This window comes from Oenanthe melanoleuca, chromosome 6 (assembly GCF_029582105.1).
Source record: "Oenanthe melanoleuca isolate GR-GAL-2019-014 chromosome 6, OMel1.0, whole genome shotgun sequence".
Classification (NCBI taxonomy): Eukaryota; Metazoa; Chordata; class Aves; order Passeriformes; family Muscicapidae; genus Oenanthe; species Oenanthe melanoleuca.
In genome coordinates, this window is record NC_079340.1 from 31,646,913 (window position 1) to 31,670,814 (window position 23,902).

General features: G+C 49.8%; 1 protein-coding gene across 2 annotated transcripts in view; it reads right to left on the reverse strand.

The window, feature by feature from the left end:
- Positions 1 to 20,515, reverse strand: part of FAM53B (family with sequence similarity 53 member B) — a 44,332-nt gene extending 23,817 nt beyond the window's left edge. Inside the window, exons 1-3 of one of the 2 annotated variants that reach the window (XM_056494274.1) lie at positions 20,406 to 20,515; positions 3,865 to 4,097; positions 801 to 852 (exon numbers count right to left, since the gene is read on the reverse strand). In XM_056494274.1, the coding sequence (XP_056350249.1) occupies positions 801 to 852; positions 3,865 to 3,933 (121 nt within the window). In that variant the 5' untranslated portion in view covers positions 3,934 to 4,097; positions 20,406 to 20,515. Of the gene's footprint in view, positions 1 to 800; positions 853 to 3,864; positions 4,098 to 14,017; positions 14,347 to 20,405 lie in introns of those variants that run through there. The other variant, XM_056494275.1, reaches the window with a different exon arrangement.
- Between the last annotated feature and the right edge of the window lie 3,387 nt (positions 20,516 to 23,902).

A 23,902-nucleotide genomic window follows, 5' to 3' on the forward strand; every position in this document is an offset into this window, starting at 1 on the left:
TCAGTGCATGTGCCCAGCTCTCATTAACACTAATGAGAGTTGTGTCCATGAAGAAAAGGGGCAGCCTCTTTGTCTGTGAAGGATTGGCTTTCACAGCAAGGAGCTTGGCTCAAACTTGACCTACAATTTTAATTGGGTTTTGAGGCCTCACCCAGTGATTGGCTCCCCGCTAGGAACGCCAAAGAGCACAACACAACAGCACATCCTCTGGCACTATCAGCTTGTCAGGATCATGGGCCAAGGCACCAATCCTCCATCCATTTTGGGGGCTGTTCAGCATAGAAAATGATAGCAAGCTCTGACATAAAAACTATCAAACATATTATATCATGATTACTGTCAATGGCAAAAACGAGACTTTTTCCTTCTTGTTTGAGGTCTGTCCAACCACTTAGTGCCAGGTGTAGAACACTTCAGTGATAAATGCTGGTATTTATTGCTTGCATCATGCAAACAGCCAAGAACCACAGTCTCAGGCTGGATACTCAAACACAACCTCAGACCCCAAAGGTTTATAACCTCAACTGTAAGAGCAGCTCTAAAAATAAACAGATGTATCAAAGGGGAGGGAAATGGAGATAAGCAATTCACTCAGCAATGGCAACAGGGCACAACAAGCACCTCTGGGGAGGAGAGGCACAGGTGTGGTGGGGTGGGCACCCACAGCAGGGATGGAGGGATGCCCACCCCAGAGTCTGCAGGGGAGTTTTGGAGACATCCAAAAGTCAGGACATCTTCCTGCCCATCCCTGTGAGGAAGCAGGAGCAGAGGAAACACAGAGAGAAGTTTTTGTTACTTACCCATCACGCCACAAGAGAAGAGGGTAGGTCCTTGACTCATCTTTGGAGTGTGCTGCAAACAACCAGAAAAACTATTCACTTCTCTCAGACTGGACCTGGCACCACCCTGCCTCCAGCCTGGGCAAAGCCTTCCATGGCTCTGCTCCAGCAGGGACCAGGGGACAGACCCAGCCACCTTTCCTCAAGGAAATCAACTTTAATTAAATGCTGTGCAGAGTCCTTGCCAAAGCCTGAGCTTTGGTCCTGCAGCCAGTCCTCACCTCAGGGACGAGCTGCAGCAAGGTCCCCAAAACTCTGGAGAAACTCAAATGGGAGCTGCAATTCAGTGGTAATCCTGGATTGGGCAAGAAAGGAGCAAAAGTGGTATCTTGAACCTCATCCAAGCCCATTAAGGCTTTCCCATCTAGGTACAAAGCAGCTATTTTGCTTTTTTAAACATATAATGTGTTTCTAAGGCAAGGTGTCCCCACCTCAGCACTTCTGGGGAGTCTGTGCTCAGATTGCGCTGATGTGCACTAAAAATAGGGGGAAATGCCTCTGTATGGGTACAAAATAATCCTGGTTGCTTCTCACACTCTTTTTTTTCCAAGAATTTTCCTCTTGACAGTGTTAAGAGATACCATCAGACTTCTAAAAATGAGCATGGATGGGTTCACATATAATAAATCAATATGTTATCCACAGCTGCATGCCATTTCAGCTATGCCTGCAAAAACACACTTTCATACTAATTGTTCCTTTATTACCCCTAAAAATATCCATATTCTGGCTTCTGAAGTGTCTATCCTGGCAGCACCATCTCATCTGACTGAGGCTTTACATCATCTGAGGGAAGCACCAGCACAGCCCCCACGTTCATCTGCACTGCCATAATTGTGTTTTATCTGGCATTAGGCCACTGCACTCATACCTTCCCTGCTGATCCATGTTTTACATGTTGCCTGCTCACACAACTATGGAATCTCAGAATGGTTTGGGTTGGAAAGGACCTTAAAGCCATCCATTTCCACCTGGGCAGGGACACCTTCCATGTGTCCAGGCTGCTCCAAGCCCATCCAACCTGGCCTTGGACACTTCCAGGGATCCAGGGGCAGCCACAGCTTCTCTGTGCCAGCACCTCCAGTGCATAATGAGGACAACAGTAATAATAATAATAACAACAACAACAATAATGTACCAAATGATGGCACCCCACTTCACATACAGAATGCTGGAAATACTGAGTGTAGGGAGAGGAAATACTGAGATAAGGAGGCATAAAACAAGTACTGGGTGTAGATGTGGAAAAGTAAGTAAGGGTCAGTCACCTTTGGAGCATGTGCCACTTTTCTAGGTGAAGGAAGGATATCTCCATCTGCCAAGCCCCACCTTATGATCCATCAGCAGAATTAATCAGGAGGCAGAGAGGACAGGCAGCTGTCTCCAAGGAGCAGCCAGACTGGAGCAAAGATGGAAGTGGGACAAGCCCCAGAGAAGGCAGGAGCTGTGCCAGTGCACATCTGTGTGCCTGCCCCAGAGACCAGACACTGTCTGCAAGGGCAGGAGGGAGACTGACATATATCCCACACCAAGTATAATTACCATTTTGTAAGAATTTTGTCTTTATACCAAATTGGGAGCTGAACCAAACGAGCCCACTGGCTGTTGGCAGGTGATCCTGCCCCAGTGTTCAGACATGGACTTCCTCTGGGTTTTGCTTTTTGGCCTTCCCCATGAAGCCAACAGAAAAACTCCTGCCTTCTTTAGTGGATCAGCCTTCTTGTGATTGTCTGTCCCAATTTAACAGTCCAGGCAACCCAGCAACTCACCTTGTGAGCCCAGGACTGTCCCTGCAGTCCTGCCCCAGCCCCAGAGCTGCAGAAAGCGCTCAGCAAACAGCAAGAACAAAGTTTTGTGTTACAAAACTGCATCTCCACCACCTGCCATCAGACACCCCGAGACCCAGACCTTCTCTGAGGAGCAGAAGAAATTCCTCTCCCCTGCCTCCCTGCAGCCAGCTCCCCTTCAGCTGCCCCACACACTTCCCAGAGCACACTGAATGTTCAGGCTTCCCCCTTCCCACCCTGAGCAGCAGCCATGGGAGATGCTGCCTTCCCAGCAGGAGATAACACTACAGCAAGGGTAGTTTTTTAACATATCAATATCCTTCCCAAATTTCACCCTTTTAAGGCAGGATTTTCCACTGCCTCTGGCTTGCTCACCTTCTCCTCTGCCTTTCACTGCCAGGGCAGCCTGCCTCCACCCCAGCACACTGTGCTCTCTGCCTGGGGAGCTCAGCTGGACAGTTTGTCATCCTCAGCAAGCCCAGGCATTTATATTTCTTTTATGTTCAGAATGCCCATTTATGGCTCATCCTGCCAGATGCTTCCTGCTGTGTTCTTGCACACCCTTATCTGAGACTCTCAGAGCACCCTGCTTTTTGGTCAAGTTTCTTCTCAGACCATGCCCATCCATCTTTCCAGGAGAACAGAGGGGCAAATGTCCACAGCCAGCTTTGCTCTGATGGCTCTCCATCACCAAACATTTGCTCTGACCCTGCCTCCAGCTGTGCTGCCCCTTATTTCTCCCTACCATAGGTACATTCAGCCCTCACAGCATCCTTTAGTTTGTTTGCCACCCCTCATTTGTTTTTTTGTTGCTGCCTGCTCATTCAGCATGGTGGGTTTGCACCTCTCCAGGCTCACAGAGAATTAAGTACCACAGCACTGCCCTTCACCATCTCCCACTTAATCCTGCTTCCCACTTGCTCATCCTCCTATTAATGATGAGCATCTGTTCACTGTCGGTGAAGCAACTTCTCACCTGTGTTATTCACAGCATTGATTTGATTTTTTTTGTACTGTTTATCCTATTGAGTGCTTACTGAAATCCACATATACAAAAGCCACAGTGCTCCAATCATTTACTAATCACCTGCTCCTTGGATATTACTGCAGCTTTGTAGAAATCAGTGCTACAAACCATCTAAAGATCCATCCCTGCAGGAAAGAAAACCCTTATTACAAAGCTACAGCAAAGTTCTTGGCAGAAAAACAGTTTTGAACAGAGATTTCACAAAGCTTACCAGCTCAGTCCTGCATGTTACAGAGTCAGCACCTTTGTTTTCCCGAGTTTTGGTTAAGATCATCACCATGGTAATGCAGTCCTGCCTCTGAGTCCATCAGGGTCCAGGCAAGGGGTGCTGGCAGCTGGGGGCTGGCAAAGCTCCTCTTTCAGTCCATGTTCCCCCAGGAGAGGCTGGGCCCTGCCAGCTCCTCTGGGGATGTGCAGGGGCAGCCTCGGCGTGTGGAAAGCTCCCTGCACAAAGAGACACAGGAACAGCTTTAGGGGACTGCCCTGGAGGGTGGATGCACTGGGCAAGGGGCAAGCACTGCCCAAAGAACACCCTCAGGGTGCTTGCTTGAGGGGTGTGCTTATTTTAGGATCCTAAGCATCATTGGTGTCTGCTCCCCATCAGCACAGAGGTGTTTCACAGCATGGGGCACTCACAGGAGCTGCTGGAAGCACACAGGGTACACAAGGTAATCCACAGGACACAAGTATTTCAGTCAAATTAATAAAGTTTCATCTGAAATCTTCTTTAGAAAAGGACACTAGCATCCCCTATATTGAAGATACCAAGACACTGGAAGAAGAGATTATTAAAGCTCCAGGATTGATCTCACAGAAACCCTTTGCCCCCAGACCAGCTGGGAGCAGATGTCCAGCAGAAAAAGCCTCTCCAGCATCATTATGGCTGTGAAATCCCCTGGATACACCTATCCATGATTCCCAATCAAAGGGCTGTCTGCAAGGAAGGAGAGACAGCTCCTTGCCCTGAAATCCTAAGGGCCACACCATGCCTCTTCATCTTCACCTATTTCTTAGGTAGTTTTAGGTAAGAAAAGCTGAGGCTGGACAACCAGGAGGCTCTTGAAACACAAACCGCAAGCCAGCTCATACAGCACTGCCCAGCCCTGACAATGAGCCCTGCCTCACCTCCTGGCATCCTCCCCAACAGATTTATTCCCTTGTAAAGCAGACAGATTGCAGCTCAAATCTGATTACTGAAATCAGCGTTTTCCCCAAATCACTCCCCTAATCCTGTTTCGTTATTTTGCTGCTTTGCAGTTAATGCAAACAACCAAACCCACCATTTGCCAATCCAAAGAGCATAAAACACTGATCTTATACCATCCACTCAAAGCCAATTGTGATATTTAAGGATAATAGATGAAAATACTCCACTAAGTATTAACCCTTATTCTGAACTGATATGGCTGCTCTTCCCAGCTCCCAAATCATCCTGTCCATGTTTACTTGGATTAGAGTGGTGTTAAGAGTAGCTCATTTAAAGGCCAGCTGGCTGCTAAAGAAAAATCACCTTCTATTACTTTATGAGGACAAAGTTCATCCAGAGTGCAAAGCCAAGATTGGGAATCAATACATTTTCCGAAGATTTACTGTTCCCAAGGGTGCCTGGTACAGTCTCCAGCTTTCTATGGGATATCACTAAAATCATAATTTACAGTTTACTGGTAACTGCACCATAAACCTCTGGGCAACCCAGTGACCAAATGAAAACTGTCAAATAGAAAAGTAAACATTTCAAAGTGTCAAAATGACACATAATTTGTGAGCAGGGTTAGATGGGATACTGGGAAGGAACTTGTGGCTGTGAGGGAGGTTAGACCCTGGCACAGGGTGCCCAGAGAAGCTGTGGCTGTCCCTGGATCCCTGGAAGTGTCCAAGGCCAGGTTGGATGGGGATTGGAGCAGCCTGGGACAGTGGAAGGTGTCCCTGCCATGGCAGGGGGTGGAATGAGATGTTCTTTAATGTGCATTCCAAACCACATCGTTCTGTGATTCTGTGATTTCTACCTCTCACAATCTTAGCTGTCCCTGATCCTGACACAGTCAGAGTGCTTGCTGCAGTGACAAACTCACTGTGCTGGGAGGACACTGGGGCACAAAGATCAAACAGGGGTTCACAGCAGCATGAAAGCAGGTAAGCACATTCACCAGGTATGATTCCTTCAGGAATAATCACCCTTCCCTGAGGTGATGGTTAATGCTGCAGCAGCAGACTCGGGTACACAGCTGGGCAGGAGCAGCAGCAAGTACAGGCAGAGGCTCCCTGCCCTGGATGAGCACACACCATCACACCTCCCTGCCCCTCTGCATCCCCTGCAATTAGCACAGCCCTAATGACAGGCAGCACAGCACACTGCTGGCAAACAGGCAGCCACCACCACCCTCCAACGCTGGGGCCAGGGCGCACTTGCAGGTATCAGCAATTTTAATCACTGCTTGGTTGGGTTTTGGAACCATCCCCATGGAGAAACTGCAATAAAAAGGGAAAATTCCCAGTGAAACGTGATCTCTGGCTCCCCATCCTGCCTCACAGGGCTCCTGACGCACGGTCCTGCCCTGTCACATCCTCTCCATGCAAACAAGTGCCAGGGGACACAGACTGCAGAGCCAGGATGGACCCTGTTGATGCTGAGGAGGAAACCACTGTGTATTTATAGACTGGGCTCTTTCACACACACACATGCTAATAAAAAGATACTCTGCAGGGACCATTAATTACTTTAAGAAAAGTATTTCCTCGTTTGCAATCAGATAAGGGAACTATCTTCATCATGATGTCAAGGTTAAGTTTAGACTCGAGCCATGGCTGCTGGGATTGACACAATCTCCTGAGCTATATGAAAAGCCCCTGAGAAACTCCAGTGAACAGAAATCCCCAAATTTTAGCAAACTTTGGTTTCCACATGGTTCAAAACTCAGACCAAGTAGAATATTCTCATGATCTTTGCAGTGGCAGAGGTGGGAAGACATTTCTCTCAGAACTGCTTTTTGGACATGTCACAGCTATGGAGTGTTGGGCTTGGAAAAAAATGAAGTGAAATGATCCAACTCTCATCCACAGACTTGAAATGTAAACTCTGGGGAGCAAACAAGGCTGTACAAGCACAGCCTTGGAGCTGCTCATGGGGAATAAACAGCCCTTCCCTGCAGGAGGTCTCACACACGACTGATGTTAACACAGCAGGCTCCAAGCACCACTCACAGCCATGCCCTGCTCACCTGCTACATGGACTGCAAGGAAAAGACACCAAGATTCAGCAAAGTGTCTGCCAGGTGCTCTGCCATGGCAGGAGTGACCAGCATCACATCCCCATGCAAATGGTGAAAAACTTCCTCACAGAAAGGGTTACCAAGCCTGGAGTCCCCATCCCTAGAGGGATTTTAAAGGCCTGTGGATGTTTAGGGACATGGGTTAGTGGTGGCCTTGCCCATGCTGGGGAAACAGTTGGACTCCATGATCTTAGAGGTGTTTTCCAACCCCATGATTCTGTGGTCTGACCCCCAGAAACACTCCTTGTGAAAACAACTGAGGACCAGCATCACAAAGATTTCCACTTGCTGTGGGATCACCACCCTCTGCACAGAAAACATGAAACCCCTGTCCAGCTCAATAATCCATCTCCAGACACACAGACTGACAGAAAACCTATTTACAGTGGAAAGGGCACAGGGGAACGAGGAGCTGGAGCTGTATTTTGCATACTGATACACCTCACAAGCAGAACAGTGAGAATTCTCTCAGAATATAAATCACCTGCCCCTGCTGAATTTTTAATGCTGATCAAAGTGAAGAAGCAATGACCCAAGCAGGACCCCACTCCCTACCCCTGCCCCAGCACCAGTCCCTGTGCTGTGCTTGAAGAAAATGGCTGAGCAAGGAGCCACTGCTATTTCTGGAGTTTATTCAATGCAGCTTAGACCCACAGGTGTGAAGAACAAACCTAATCTCTCTGGGCCAAACTCTGAGCATGATTCCAGGGCTTCACCAGTGAAACAGAAATTCCCTCCACTATGCACATCTTGATTTCTCCATGCAATTAAACCACTGTGGGGACCAGGCATAGCACAGCCGGTCATCCCCTCCCAAACCCTACAAAGAATTTGGGGAAATACCCAAAACTGGTGACTGTAATTGAAAATTGTGGGGTTTAAGGCTTTCTGTCAGCATAGCACGGCAATATTCACCCAAAATAAAAATCATGCCTCTCTTCCCATCCTTCCACTTCATAGAAGTGATGTGGGACTCATTGCACAGCCTGTCTCATCCTCAGGGCTTTGGACAATGCCAAGGAGTCCATATTCACTTTCTTGATTTATTGTGTTATGAATTTGGAAAAAATCCATGGAGTCTATCATTTGCATGTAGCTAAGTTTGGGTTTATTTCCTCACCCAGGCAATAATTTGTCTTCTGCAACAGGGCTGAGTAGGCTCAGCTCTGGGCAGTTTGTTCCCCTTGCCTGAGCACTAGTCTATGCCATTAGAGAATAGTGAGTTTATTTATGGGGTAAAAACCTCCAATAAATGTGAAAGATTCCATTCAGGTCCTGAGATGAAATCTTTACACTCTGAAAATGCCCCATGGATAGTCCTGAGCAAACAGCATCATGAGTCAGTGCACATGACTTTCAAAGGACAAAATTTCCACGGAGGCAGATGCTTCAGGATTGTCCCCTGGGACTCTGTCAAGAGCCAAGAGCTGCCCCAGGATGCCCAGCCTTGGGAGGAGAAAGGCTGCAGCCCTGCCCATCTCACCCTCAGCCTGCAGCCAGCTCCTCCTGCTCCAGCTGCTGGCAGGGCAAACACCACCCAGGACACCACGGCTCTCACACAGGGCTCCACTCCTGCCTGGCAAATACCTGTGCTGCCCCATGCTCCAGGTACTCAGAGACTACCAGCCAAAGAAAAGGAATAAGGAAATGTCTTCCTCTGCCTTCTGCTTGCATCCAGACTTCCCCAGGGCCAACAAGACAAAGACACACTTTCAGCACTGATTAGTAAGTAAAGGACTTGCCTGCACATAACACAGCAAAGGGGGAAGCAGTGTGTGAGGTGAGCACGGCTCCTTGGGTCTGCACAGCTTCAAGAACCAAACAAATCATCACCTCAGTGCTTCTGACCAACAGCTTCACACAGGAACAGATTCTCACCAACACAGCCCAGAACTCACCTGTCCTGCCAGTGCAGGACAGCCTGGATGGAGCCAACATCTACAGCCACCTAGTAAATCCAGAGCCAGAAGGAGACTGAGGTCTGCCACGACAGCTCCCATCTCACAGGGCCACGTTAGGAACCAAAGATGCCACGTGCAGCCACCATGGATGGCCTCATGCAACAGAGCCTGAGATTAGCCCTCACTACCAGGAACAACAGACACACCAGAAATGAATTACCAAGCAAATAAAACTCTATTATTTCAATCCCATCCCCTGCTCCACATGCCTGGGTACTGCCTCAGCCTGGGAAGGCAGAGGGTCCCCTGCACTCCAAGCCCCAAAACACACATCCAAACTCCCCCAACTACACAGAGAGCCTGAAATCATACCCAGATCTACATGCTTGGGCTGAACCTGAGCTGCAGGCAAGCTCTCACATAAAAAGAAGGAATAAGAGGAATTAAGGAAAACTACACACCATCTACTTGAGTAAAAGGTTTATTGCCCTCATGCTCTTAGGGAATAGGAGTGGCAGGGGAATGAGTCCTGTACACACCAGCAGAGGAAGGACTGAAAGGACAGGGCAGGGGCAGAGGTGCTTTGTCTCAACATCTTTAGCTCGAAGGAAATGGTGCTGGCAGTGACTTTGCCTTTTCCTCCCTGGCAACTGAAAAGGAAAAGAAGAAAGCAAAATTAGTCATCACAACAGCGGCCAGCGAGAAGGAGGAGCGAGCAAGGAGCCTGGGAAGTGGCAGGACAGAGGGAATGGCTTCAAACTGAAAGAGAGCAGGTTTGGATTAGATATTAGGAAAAATTCTTCCCTGTGAGGGTGGTGAGGCTCTGGAACAGGTTTCCCAGAGAAGCTGTGGCTGCCCCATCCCTGGAAGTGTGGGCAGACAGAGCCTACAGCACCATCCCAGTCCCAGTGACCACAGAAATTGCACATGTTCTTTGAGCAAACCTGTAATCGTTGCCTATTCCACTCACTAGGGAACTGCTTCCACCTTGGAGCAGTATTTCCATGGATATTGGACCAAAGGTTGTCTTTGGAGAAGAGCAGCTGAAGCCTGCTGGTCCAACAAACCATCTCACCTTTCTGTGGGTTTCCCCCACCGCCCCAGTTGTGAGATTTATTACAAGAATTTGCAGTGGTCTGGGAGACACTGTGAGTGTTGGCCACACTCCCAAAAGCTGAGGAATTGCTGAATTGAGAATTGCTTTGGCTGCTTAATCTCAACAGCTAGGGATGCTGAACAAGGCAGCAGAGTCTGGGTTTACTTTTAATCACCGCTCAGAGCATGCTGCTCTAGTAAACAAACACAAAAAAACAATTCTTGTTTCTTCTTTATATTCTCTTCTCATATACAGGCTGAGATGTCTGAGCTGAATGGCCCCACCACATTGCTTTTACTGACTCACTTCTCAAACATAAACAGCTTCAAATAGCACATGAGCCCCTCAAAGTACCTGTCTGTATGAAACAACCTCCCTCTGCTTACAGACACATCCTAATGCTCTCAGGGCTAGAATCACTGAATGCTTTGGGTTGGAAGGGACCTTAACTCTCATTTCATTCCAAACCCCTGCCATGGGCAGGGACACCTTCCATGTGTCCAGGTTGCTCCAAGCTCCATCCATCCTTGCCGTGGACACTTCCAGGAATCCAAGGACAGCCACAGCTTCTCTGGTCAACCTGTGCCAGCATCTTCCCACCTTCAGTTAGGGGAATTCTCAGCCAGCCCAGGCTTCCTTGCTGGCTCCAGAGCTCTCAGGGTCCCTGTGAGAAGCAAATCCTGTAGAGGCAAAGCAAATTCAGCGATGCAGCACCGACTGTAACACTGCTGCTCATCAGTGACCACTAAAAATCCACCCAGATGAAGCAGGAGCAGGATCTGGGACATCTCACTGTGTAATTGGGGAACACTTGCCAAGAGCCACAACACCATCATCGCTGTCAGAGCCAATCTGGATGCTGATTGTAAGCCAGATTTCTCCCTTCTGCAAGGCTGAGATGGAGAACAGGTAGAGGCTGACAACCCTTATGGATGTGCCTGGATTTAGAGCAGGAAAACACTGGATGTATGGATCAACTGCCAGACTCCACATTTCCTTCTACCACCTCTCCTTTATGGATAAATACCTTAAGACTACAGAACCCCCACATGAAGCCCAGCAAAATGATCACTTAGAACCTTCCAAAAATTGAAATTCCCTCCCTGAACTCAGCAGGCACTCTTAAAAGAATTTCAGATGCTTTTGGTGACTGTGCCCACACAGGGTGACACATGTACCTGCTGTCACCTGCACACCCCACACTGTTTGCATTAGACCAAAGTACTTTGGCTCTTGGGCAGGCTCTGGGGGTTCATTCCTCAGCTGAGAAATGGCTTTCAAAGAGCCCCTGGGCTCCTGAAAGACGAACCTGGAGCCTTTATTAATCCTCCTAGCAGCACTTTTCCTGCTGTTTGTCCATCCGTTGCCATCAACACCAGCAAGGGGAAGGCAGGGAGGAGGGAGGGAAGGAGCTCCAGGGCCAGGAAACCTTTGCCCACACTGCCACTTCCGTGTCTCCATGAATTTCTGAGCCCTGCACCTTCCATAAATCTCTCTAAGGAAGGAGCAGCCAAACATCTGTGAGTTGTCTGAATGAGCCTGAGTTTGGCAGACGGAGCTGCAAACTCGCATCGCCCCGCAGCCTTCGCCTTCCTTGTTTTCTGGGTTCATTAAATACACAACAATCTGTTACCAGAACACAGCTCCTACGTGCAGGGGCTGCCAAGGAGCCAGGTTTGATGGCCCTGGTGGAGATAGGAGAATGTGTGATGAGCAGAGGGGGGCTCTTCTTGGTGCAGCAGGGCAAGGAGAGGACAGGCTGCACCCACCCTGCCTCCCCCAGTGAGCATCCACAACGTGGCACAGGTTATCTCTGTGCCAGAGCCATCCTGGAGGTGATTTTGGGAAGCTTCAAGGGGAACAGAGGAGAAAAAGCAGGAGGAGATGCCTACAACAGCCAAGGATGTCATCCTGCAGCATCACCCCAACTGTGCTGCATCCAGATGGAGAAACAGGCTCTGCCAGGGTTCTTCACACCATGAGCAGAGCCCTGGGCAGGGGGCATCCCTGATCCTGAGCAAACTGGGGGGTTCCCACTGCTGCTGGCCCAGGCATGCAGAGAAGGCACTGCCAGCAGCCAGCCACAGGCAGCCTGGGCTGATGCTGTGCTGGGGAGCAGCACAGGAGGCTTTGCCTTCCCTCAAAGGAAGTCTTTCGCTGCGAGGGAAAAGTCAAAGCAAACACCCACTCACCGTGTTTACCCGCCTAAATCAAAGCCAAAGCAGCACTGAAACGTGCCCAACAGCATTTCCACAGAGTCATTCATGGAGAGCTTGCACTTGGCTTTCAGCTGGTGTTTTTAATATCGCAGGGAGACGCTTGCAAGGTTGGGATAATGCAGAATCTGTTGCTGTAACACGCTCTGGACTCCTGTGAGGTGTCAGCAGCACGTAGAGCCCAAACCTGCTGCAGGTTTGGCTCCATCAGGGCATCCCTGAGGGCCAGCAGGGAGATGCTTCCCATGCTGGAACAGCTCCAGCAAGCCCAAGGTACCACTGCCCCAAAGCAAGGTACCCCACCAGGGGATTGCCCAGCTGGAGAAGTAACACCCACAGAGGACAGTTTTCCCAGAATTGGGATGCTTTGTCCCCAGAGATGCCCTGATTCCCTTGGAGTAAGGCAGGATAAGCTCCACTGTAGCTTAGCAGCTATAAAAGCCCAGATTTTGCAGTCTGTCTCAGAGGCAAGGAAAATTTTTAAAAAGTAAGTGGAAATGCAAACAGCCCCTGGTTTTATTTGGGCTGGCAGGAACACAGTCCTACCCTGCACTCCTCGAGCTCATTTATGACAGTGTGAATAAGCAGTAATAAATGGGAAAAAGAAAATTCAAATCTGCATTTTTCCACCCCATAGGTCTCCATCGCTGGATATTCTCCATATATCCCTCTTTCTCTCATGCCACAGGTGAAAATCAGCAGAGAAACAGATTCCCCTGTGCCACAGAAAGGGGAAGCCCAAAGGACAGATGGGTTGGCCCCACCAGCAGCGTGGTGTGAACCACAAAGGCCACTCCTGAACAGCATCCTGAGGAGAACTGACCTAAATGCTGCATCCCATCCCAGCTCCAAAGCTGCCAGGAAGGGAACCACGCCAGGCATTCTGTCAGTGCACAAACATGAATGATTGCCCAGCACAAATAGGGCAGCAAAAAGGTCCACCTTCATCACATGGAAAAAACATGTATCAACTTGTAACCCTAATGAGCAAAGGAATTAATGAATCCTGGAATTCGTAAATCATTATGAAGTCCCTAAAATAATGCCAGCACCTTAAATGAATGAGACTGTGAGTTAAACAGCAGGTTCTGTTAGAAAACAAGATACAGGGGATTTTATAGACATTAAGGACAATAAGAAGTTGCACTGACAACAACAGAAAGAATGGTGGAAACATTAGTCAGGATGCAGAAAAGGAAGAAATAGACAATATAAACATTACTGCCCTGAGCAGAAAGGAAAATGACAGAGCCACATTTGTCAGGAGTAACCTGGGATGAAATTAAACAGCAGGCACTAAATATAGATCCTTCTTCAACAACAGCTCCAAATAAATTTACACCTTCAATTTTACAAGATCATGCCAAAAAGTCTTGTGAGCCATCACCAGTGATGGCCCCTGAGGACAGGCACAAGCCAGCCTGGTGAACGTGCTGGGGGAGACCTCGAGCCCAGCAAGGCTCTGGTTTCAGTGCAAGGTCAGGGAGTCAGGAATCACAATCACACCACCAAGGAAAGAGCTCTCCCCTCACCTGAAGTCCTTGTGCAGGTGAAAGGGAGCACTGGTAGAACACACCTCATTCAGGTGCACAGGAGTGGATGACAGCTCCTGATAACACTTCACTGGCACACCTCAAACAGACCTGCAAGTAACTGGTGACACTGGCTGCAACAGAAACCACACTGCCACCCTATGCCATGCAGTATTTCTGGCAGTACTTGGGGAGGAAACAGGAAAACCAGTGCTGTGTAAGTGACTGGAGACCAGCAAAGTGCTAAATACAGAGTGGCAATGCAGAACAGAGAGAAGCAATCAGCCCAGCTGGTTACAGAGATGTTAAGATACACCCTAAAAAACCCAAATTGTTCAAAAGCCACTCACCTCAAAGGCAGGGGCATGTGCCCAGGCTCCTGCATGGTGCAGCAGATTACCCAGGCATGCAGGGATATGTCCTCAGGCTGGGTAAATTTGGGGTCTCCAGGAGGAGAAGGGATGGGACAGCCTCTATGCTCTGCCCTCTGTGGTCACCTGGAGCCTCCTCCCACCTCTAACCAAGGTCTGGAGGGGACTCCAGGAGTAACTGGAAGGCTTCAAGACTCAGGTACAGTACGAGAATGTTGAGTGGTAGCTGCTGAGGATGAGCTGGCTGCCTCAGGGAGGGCAGGAGAAGCTGAGCAGGTCCCTCAGAGGGAGCAGACCAGCAGTGGGACACCTCCCAGCCAGGAAGCTGGAGCTGTGCACATCCAGAGCAAGGGCAAAGTGCAATTTTTCCCTGAACAACACAGACAATAATCATTGCAATAAACTACAACACCACAAATGACTGCATGAGGCTCTCAGCCAGAGCTACAGCTTTATCTCTGCACTGGGGGGCCTTTCTAAAAGACACTGAATCATAGAGTCATTAGGTTGGAAAAGACGTTTAAAATCACTGAGCCCATGCTCTAGCAAGAATGAGCTCAGAAAACCACTAAAACTGGTGACACACAGAGCAGTCCCAGGAGCAGGGCTCTCCTGGCTCACTGCCCTACATCCCAGAGGAGCTGCCCAGCAGCCCCATGTCCCAGGGTGGGATGTGCAGGATCAGGAGGCTGGACTGACAGAGCAGCTCCTCCACAGGCTGGGCTGGCTCCTGTCCAGCCCCTCTGGGAGCTGCCACCTTTATGGTGTGTCATGGGGTTCACAGGACAGGCAGAGGCACTGACAGCACAGCCCATCACACTGCAGAGCTGCAACTTTTTAATTAAATCAAGTTTCAAGTACATATATCTGAAACTCCACAGGAAAAGTAATTTCTACCAACAACACAAACCATGCACAACCGAAAACGTGGGTGAGAGTTTCTAAATGAAACATTTACATTTTGGCAATGTACATCTTCATTAACCACAAAGTTTTCACTCTGAGAAGTACCATCCACTGCACTGCATTTCATTTATAACACAGCTGATAATCCAATAATCACAGAATGGCCTGGACTCCCTAAAGAGCATCTCATTCTAACCCCCTGCCACGGGCAGGAACACTTTCCACCCTACCAGGTTCCTCCAAGCCCTGTCCAACCTGGCCTTGAACACTTCCAGAGATCCAGGGGCAGCCACAGCTTTTCTAGGCTTTCCTTTTTCTCTGTTTTTCTGAGTTAACACAGAGTCTACAAACCCAAAAATATATATTTTGAATGATTTCTGTATCTTTATAATTATAATGGCTCTTCAGCTTTGGTACACAATTGTAGCTTTTGGCACCTAGTTCATAATATTAGAACTTTTCCTTTCAAAAATATTACACAATATTCATTTGTATCAGCTGGGACAAAAAAAAAAACCCAAAGCACTTGGTAACAGGGATGATAATAATATATGCATTTGAAGTAATTTCATAGCACTGACAACTATTGCCCAGCACACCAGAAGGCTGCTCCAGCAAGGTTAAGGCAAGCACAGAAACACGAAAATCACAGTTATTGTGAGTTTCCCACATCACTTGAAATAAGAAATTACCAACTACCTGGCCTAACTGTGCTGTCCTAACAAGAGAAGACCAGTTGTCTGCATTAATTCCTTTCCCTTGCAATTAACATTTCCCATTGGTGCAGAATAGTGGTGATGGCACTTGTACAACTGGGGCAGACGAGCACAAAGGCTTGTCTGGGGTCACTGCAAGAGTCACCACAGGGTAAGGGACAAAAAAAACACCTTAAATGCAAATAAGTGACACACTTTAACTCACCCCTTGGTTTAGGAGCAGGATGAGGGATGAGTCTCTTGACCCCCTGGTCCAGACCAGTCGCTGAGACCAAAGCACCTCAGCAGCCACATCCCTGTGCACCACCACCTCCCCAAGCCCTGCTTCTCCCCAGCCATCCAAAGGGCTCCTGGTCCTGCCTTCCAGGGGCTGCTTTTGAGCAGAGAGAGGGGGAGCAGGTTTTCCAGCTGCTGGATCAAAGCCTGCCAGATCCCATTTTTTACAATCCCTAGGAGACATAAGGATTTGAAAGCACAAAAAGTCAAACTCCTCTTTCACCACGGCCCCGTACCTACCGCACAGCCAGCCCCGAGCCCTGGCTGCTGAAAGCAAAAGCTATGGCCAGGAGCCACAAATACAGGGAATGATGCAGCCCAAGGGATGCTTCAAATGGACTACAGAGGAGGGACACCAATGATGCTGCTATATTTAATCCTCTAAAAGCAAAAACCATGACCAAGTCTCCCTTGGGTACACTTTTAGGGGGGAGGTAGAGAAACTCAATGCACCAGAACAGATTTTTTTGCACTCACTCAACCAGTTCTTAAAATATTACCCAAATGAAGTGACTACTGAGCCAAACTCGCCTGGTACTTCCCACCCATCCATGCAGGGACCCACAGCATGCAGTGCTGGGAGCAGCCATGCTTCACACAGGGTTTGGTGCTGCTCCTCCAGGTCAGTTTAATGCAGTTTACTCCTCCCTGCATTTCAAAGGAACTTCTAACATACCAAATCTTATTTATCTTTCATAGCATATGTCAGATCCATAATAAGCAATATCACACATACCCAACACCACAGGCTACAAAACTCATGGATAAACCACCTGAAACCAGGAGAAATTCTGGCTGGAAATTAACTGCACCACATTTCTTAATTTTCAATCCCCACCCCACCTGTTGATGACTAAAGACCCACACATCCACAGCCTGTACTGAGATGCACCGTCCCTGCAAGGCTTCAGAAACAAGCTCTTGCTTGGGAAATTTTGTCTCTCTAAAAGCAGCCAACTCAGAAAAGTTTGGAAAAACAAAACAGCCAATGGATCTGCTCCCTCCAGTTGCCTGTAGCAGAGCCACGTTCTGCATTGCTGCTCTACAGAAATCGCTGGGAGCAGCCAGGCTGCAGCTGTGGGTGCAGAGTGTGACCTTGGAGAATTCCTTTTTCACAATTACAACACGGCCACTGCTCCTAGGGAGACTTGTGGGCAGAGCCAGAGCTCCAGGGCTCAGCTCTGCCAGTGTCCTGACTGCTTCCAAGGAATTTACAGAAGTGTCATCCCTAAAGAAGGTGGTGGCACTCCTCCCATGACATTCTGGGGATTGGGGACAGGAGTTTCCCCAGGGAGGAGCAGCCCTTAGGGCAGGCTGGCAGGCACAGTAGCATGGTGGAAAATTCCCTCCTCTTTGCCTGATTAGTTTATATTTAGCTCTCTGAGGAACAGCCTGTTGTTGTGGTGATATTTTTGCCCAGCCCCACAGGGACCCCTGCAATGGGAGCTGTGGCTCCCACCACACGTGAGACCCACGGCACTCACAGCCCTCTGCTGCTCGGCAGACCTGCTTTTTTTTTTTTAGTTCTGTTTCCCCGAGTCAGCAGGCTTGCTTCCTCTTCCTCCTCCTCCCTTTTTGGGAGAGAAAGGAGCAGAAAACAGCCAAGAAGAGAGTTTGCTTGAGGAGCTGCCGTGGAGCAACATCCCAGCTCCTCTGCTGCCCTGGTCCCCCACAGCCATGGGAATAAAACTTGTCTTTCTGAAGGTATTTTCACTCTAGGAGAGCGTTTTGGTGAGTGCCAATCTGACACAAGGCTCTGCTTGCCCTCTCCCTCCCCTGGGATGAGGGAAGGAGACTGGGCCCTGCCAGGCTGAGCTCTCCAAACAGCTACGAGCATCCCTGGCACCTCGCCCCGTCCCAGCCCGTCGGTCCAAAGTCTGCCCTGCCACAGATTAATGTTCATTAGGACTATTTCCCAGCAACATCATTTGACAAACCACATGACACGGCAGGGGGAAGGGAATAAAACCAAAATCACCCTTTCAGCTTGGGGTGTCCTCTTTCCCATCTAAGGTTTTACCAGGCAAGTGCAAAGCACCTCCATCCTGACAAATGAAAAACTCTGTGCGACATTACAAGAAAGAAAGAAAAAAAAAGGAAGAAGAGTCTCAAACCACAAAGCTGCCATTTGAGAAATCAGAAACTAACCAGCAATAATAAATACACAAATGGGATAAAGCTCATTCCTCTCCCCACCCATCAGGACACAGCCCATGGTGTCAGTTCTGCACACAAATCCAGGCGTTTTGGCAAAAAGTTGTGTGTCTTGTTCTGCCTATACTTTTGCTGAAAGTGAAGCAAGCCTTTGCTACTACTGCTACAAAAAATTATTGCATATAATTAACCAAAGCAGATTTGAGGATTTTATTGGTATTTGTTTGTCTATTTGCATGTGTGCATATTTATACAGATGTATTTATTTATGCAGGTATCCACAGCTGAAAATTAAACTCTACACTGGTGCTGGCTCTGTCCCACAGTCTGCTTGATCTCCATATACAAAAATCTGGATCTCACTCGCACAAATCAATTATCTACTGAAGTGATTTGCACAGATTTTCTATGCAAAGTTTTGCATTTGCAGCAAAAGGCCATCTGCTTTCTATAACCACTGTGGTTCCTGGACACCTCGGCCCTGCGCAGAGCTGGAAGTGGCAGAAGTTTCCCTCCTCCCTCCTCTGGGCTGGAGCTGGAAGTGAGAAAGTCTGGAGCCAGGGATCCAGCAGCAAAACCTCCGGCACGCGTGGCCCAGCTCCACGTGGCTCTGCTTGGCAGGGTGTCCTTCCCTGCTCTCCAGTGGAGAGAAGGAAGAAATTCCACGGCAGGTTGTTTTGGCTGGGTTTTCCCCCCCACTTTTGGAAGCAAGGAGGCTGAGTGCTTCTCCCAGTAAAGTGCCTCCAGCCCTAATCCTGCTCCCCTGAGCACGGCCGTGCCAGAGCTGGGTGTGACACACCCACCACCACAAGCATCCTCAGGCTCCACGGGACTTTTGAAAATGAAGAAATAAATCAGAAACTCACTTCAAACTGCAATGAGCCACAAGAGGTAAGGACAGAGCAAACTGCTCTGAAATTCAGGGTTTTACTATGACTTTAATTAATCTGTTTCATGACCCACCCCAAATATTTTCTCTAGAAACATTATCTACACTGTTTTGGGGTTTCTTTATTTCTTTTTCCAGCCCTCAGCCAAGCCCTGGTAAATATTTCTGCCCACGGCAGAGGCAGGCCAAGGGAATCTGGGCTTTGTGATGGCAGCAGCATCTCCTGTGCTGGGAGATACCCGACACTGGGCAGAGATGCTCACAGTCCTCTGTGTTTTTACTGGATTATCCCAAAACACTGCTACCTCTGCAATTTGCAAGTAGTTTTTAATCTGTCAAAATAGACTTTTAGTATTGCTTGAGGATTCAAAAGGAAAATATGCACATCTGGTTTCAATCGCCAACTGAAGTTTCGTCTATCAGCCTATTTCATAACAAATTACGCTTACTTTTCACTCCAGAGGATTTCCTAAGGAGGGGATGAGCTGCCAAGGTACACCAGCGTCTGTGGAGACCGCACGGCACCGAGAGGCAGCGGCACAGCTCAGTGACAGGCTGGTGCAAACTCTCTCTGTGTCAAGGAAATTCAAATTATTGAGGAAAAGCCCCTTACCCGTGAAATCTCTGCGTGCAGCTACCCCTGAAACCTTCACGTACCTTAGAACCTGATCAACCTGACGTCACTGAATGGAGAAACAAGACTTACAGGCTTTCTAGGACAGCCCCACTGCCAGGGCACTTCACACAGTGAGGCGCTGCCGTGTCCCATCGCAGCAGTGTCGGGTGCTGGAGACCCCCCCGGGGACCGGCCTGTCCCCCTGTCCTGCTGCCCCGAGCTACCTCACAGTGCCAGGAGCGGAATCCGAGGCACGGCACGGTGGGCAGGGTGAGCCGGCCCTGGGTAGCCGGAGAGCATCTCTGCAGGGATGCTCCGAGACCCCGAACGCGGGGAGTTCTGCACCGAGCCCGAGTTTCAGCGCCCTGGAGCAGCACTCTCGGGCCGGAGAAAGGAAAGCACGTGTTGATCCTTTCGCAGGAAATAATTCCAGTGGCAAAGGCAGAGCACTGGGAGCGGGTGAGGACCGCTCGCCAAACTCCGGAGAGCCGCCCATCCCATCCCCGCAGCCGGGCTCAGCATCCCGCACCCCCTGCCGCTCCGGACACACATCCCACCGCTCCACGCTCCCTCCGGCCGCCCGGGCGGCTCCTCCGTGATGCCCCCCGCTCACTCGGGGCTGGGTGAGACCCGACAGCACAAAGGCGGACATCCCCAGCCCGCTGCGCGGGGATGCGGCGGCGGCGGGGGGTACCACCCTCCTACCCCATCCCCTCCGAGCCGCCCCGTCCCCGGGCAGGGGGCACGGCCGCCCTTTGTCCGCTCCCCCCCCGGCACCCCCAGCACCGCTGCGCTCCGGGCATCGCTTACCGAGCGCTTCCCGCGGTGGCGGCGGAGCGGCCCGGCCGGGCCGGCTGTGGGCGCCGCTCCGACCGCGCTCCGCTGCCGCCGCCGCCGCCGTGCTGCGGGCGGGGCGGGCGGAGGGAGGGAGCGAGGAGGAGGAGGAGGAGGAGGAGGAGGAGAAGGAGGAGGAGGAGGAGGAGGAGGAGGAAATGTGCTTGTCACTTCCTGAGCGGAGCCAGCGCCGGCAGAGCCCGGCCCGCACCTGCGGAGCGCCCGCCCCGGGGAGCCGCGCACCGGAGCGCTCGCTGCGAGGGGAGGCGGGGGAGAGCCTGGGCTGCCGCCCCGAATGGGCATCCCCGGGGTTAAACATCGCCAGAAAGAGCCCGTGTGAGGGGATGAAAGTCCAAAAATAATACAAAACGGGGATTCTGGCAGCGGTGAGGCTCTGCCCGCCGGGGCTGGCGCAGGCAGCGCTGCCGCGGCCGCTCCGCCCGCACACGGCCCCGCAGCCCGGGATGCTGCGGGCGCGGCTCGCCCGGGGCTCCGCGCCCGTTCGGAGGCCGAGAGTGACTCCTGGTGGCACGGCCGGCCCGGCAGGAGCAGGAGAGCTGGACTCAGCCAGCAGCTCATTGAAGGGTCCCCGCAAGAAGTAACGCTGAAGTTTTGGCACATCACAAATGGATAGCAATGCGCCCCGGCACCCACCAGTGAATAAAAATCCCGCTCCTTAATTTTTCTCAGTTTTTCACAGAATCATTACTGGTTTGGGTTGAAAAGGACCTTTAAAGATCATGTAGGTCCACATCCCTGCCATGGGCAGGGACACCTTCCACTACCCCAGGTTGCTCCAATCCCCATCCAGCCTGGCCTTGGACACATCCAGGAATCCAGGGGCAGCCACAGCTTCCCTGGGTACCCTGTGCCAGGGCCTGCCACCCTCACAGGGAACAATTCCTTCCCAACATCCCATCCAGCCCTGCTTTCTGTCAGTTTGAAGCTGTTCTCCCTTGTCATCTCAGCCCAGTCCTTTGTCCCAAGTGACTCTTCAGTTCCCTTGAAGCCTGTTCAGGAAGGGGCTGTGAGTCCTCTGCAGTACTGAGGGTACATCTGCTTGTCCTCACGTGGCAATGGCCTTTAGCAGCTTTACCGAGCTCTCAGTGACATTTTCCATCCACCCACCAGGCTGCACCGCGCACAGCACGCGGGCTCCCAGCGTAACGAGCGAACAAGGAAACTACATGACAGCTAAAAGGAAGATTTAGGACTCATTACAAAACAGAGCCCAAACATTAATCTTAAACACATGCGAGCAGACAACACAGATGCCATCAGGAATGAATCTGGGGCTGAATTTCATCCAGCCGGGCACGGTGCTGAGGATGGCGTGTAGGGACAAGTAAGGGCATGAATGGCAAGAGAAGCTGTAGCTGAGAACTCTGCAGTGCTCCTGGTGTCCTGCCCTGCTGCTGCACAGCCCAAATTACAAATTACTGTCGAGGAAGACTTATCACTATTCACTTACCGTGAAGAAGCGAGAGGGAATCAAGCAGAAGTAACAAGGGAGCAGTTGCCACCAACACAGTGAGGACTGATCTCAACAAAAGTGGCTCCATGCATAAAATTAAGCAGGAGTGGCCAGTCTGAGTGGGTGATGAACAGGGAGAAGGGTTTGATGATGTGAAGGGGCTTTTGCACTATGTTCCTCCATCCCACTCAGTATTTGCTTTTCTTATCACGTGTTGAGACTGGTAGCAATAAAACACTTGCTAACTCCTTTTCCAGAACTTCAGGAATCAAGTCTGAAAATGTTTTTTTATGGTTTCCCAGTGGAATATTTCAGCAATAAAGCTCAGAGCGTAATTGAATCCATTCCCGTGGCAGCCTTGGGCTCCAAGACTCAAGCAGAAAGTTGTTTTCTGTCTGCTTCTGCAGCTCACTCCAAACACAGCATTTTCTGCCTCTCATCCTCTGTGCTTCCCAACAGATGAACTGGCTGTGGAGAATTCCCAGCACGTGTGAAAGCCTGTTGCTGAAGCACAAACCTCTTTTCCACAGACAGTATTTTCAGTAATGTTGTTCAAGTAACTGGCTGCCCATAGGCCTTTGTTCTGGACAGTGCTTTTTGCCTTTGTCAGAAGGGGGTGACAAAAAGAAATAACTTAGAAGCTTTAAAGAACTGGCCAAGAAAGTTTAGTCTTCATGAGCAGAAAATTAATTCAGTTCATTTGTGAGCTGATTTAATTTGTGTTTTTGTCTCAGATGTCAGTGCCTTTGCTACCCACTGACTGGGAGCCCTCCTGATGGGGATGGAAACTGTGGATAGGAAAAAATCTAATGATCCCCACAGTCCTTCTGAAGTGATTCTGGGGTCCAGGTCATTAAGACATGTCAATGTAGCAGTGCTAAGCCCTGTGGGAAGACAGCATTTCCTTCACTTCCTGTACACAGGATCTGGCTGCAGTTTCAGCCTTCTTTCCATGTAGCCTTTCCAACTCTTCCCTGTCTGCTCCAGATTGTTGTTATTCAAGTCATATGCACCAAGGTTACCAATAATTTCAGAAGTTTGTCCCTTTCACAAGCCCTCTGTGCTGTCCTTCTGAGCACCTGAGCCATAATTATTTATTATCCTTCTGCTTCTCCTGCCAGGCAAAGAACACAGGCAAGGGGCTCACCCAGGGCCAGGGAGTCAGAGTGTCCCAGCCCCAGGCTGATGTCCCAGCTCCAGACTGATGTCCCAGCCCCAGGCTGATGTCCCAGTCACCCAGCTGTGCTGGGCACCTCATACTCACAGGGACATGTCAGCTCCACCAAAGATCTCCAGGAACACAAAATGGAGACCAGCTTCAGAGCCACCCTCCAGTTTCAAGACAAATCCTCAAATTCACAAAATCCTAATAACAGCAGGCAGAAGTATTTTTAACATATATTTCATGCCCAGGGAATGAGCATATCTGTGTAATATGATCAATGTGCTCTGTGTCAGAAAGTACCTGAATCACAGATGCCCTAAACAGGCGAAGCATTGCTGTGCAGAGTGTTGAGATGAGGAGTGTAGTTAGCACACAATGGGATTTCCACCAAACTTAAAAATACTTTTTTTATGTCACAGACCTTTTTTATGTGTTTGCTGCACACATGCAACAGTTTTGTGTTTTCTGCCTCTCTCCCTGCCTTGGCAGAGGGTGTGCCACCTGATCTGGGTGCCCCAGACTGGGAGCAATGGAAACATTGATGGATAAAATAAATAGGCCATGAAATACATATGTGAGCCTTTCTCTCTCCTGAATGTTCTTATCACTTTGTCAGCCACATTTGGGTCTGAATTGGTTCAAGATAAGCCCAGAGTTATTTGTCCATTATCCACAAAGCCAGAGGCAGCTGCAGACATGTACCAAAATATCACCCTACCTTGGATAAGCAGCAGTGCAGCACTCATGGAATTGAGGAGCCCAGGAGTAGGGCAGCAGCCAGTGAGGCTAATTACTACTGAAACTTGGGGTGAAAGATCCTTCTGCTTGAATTTC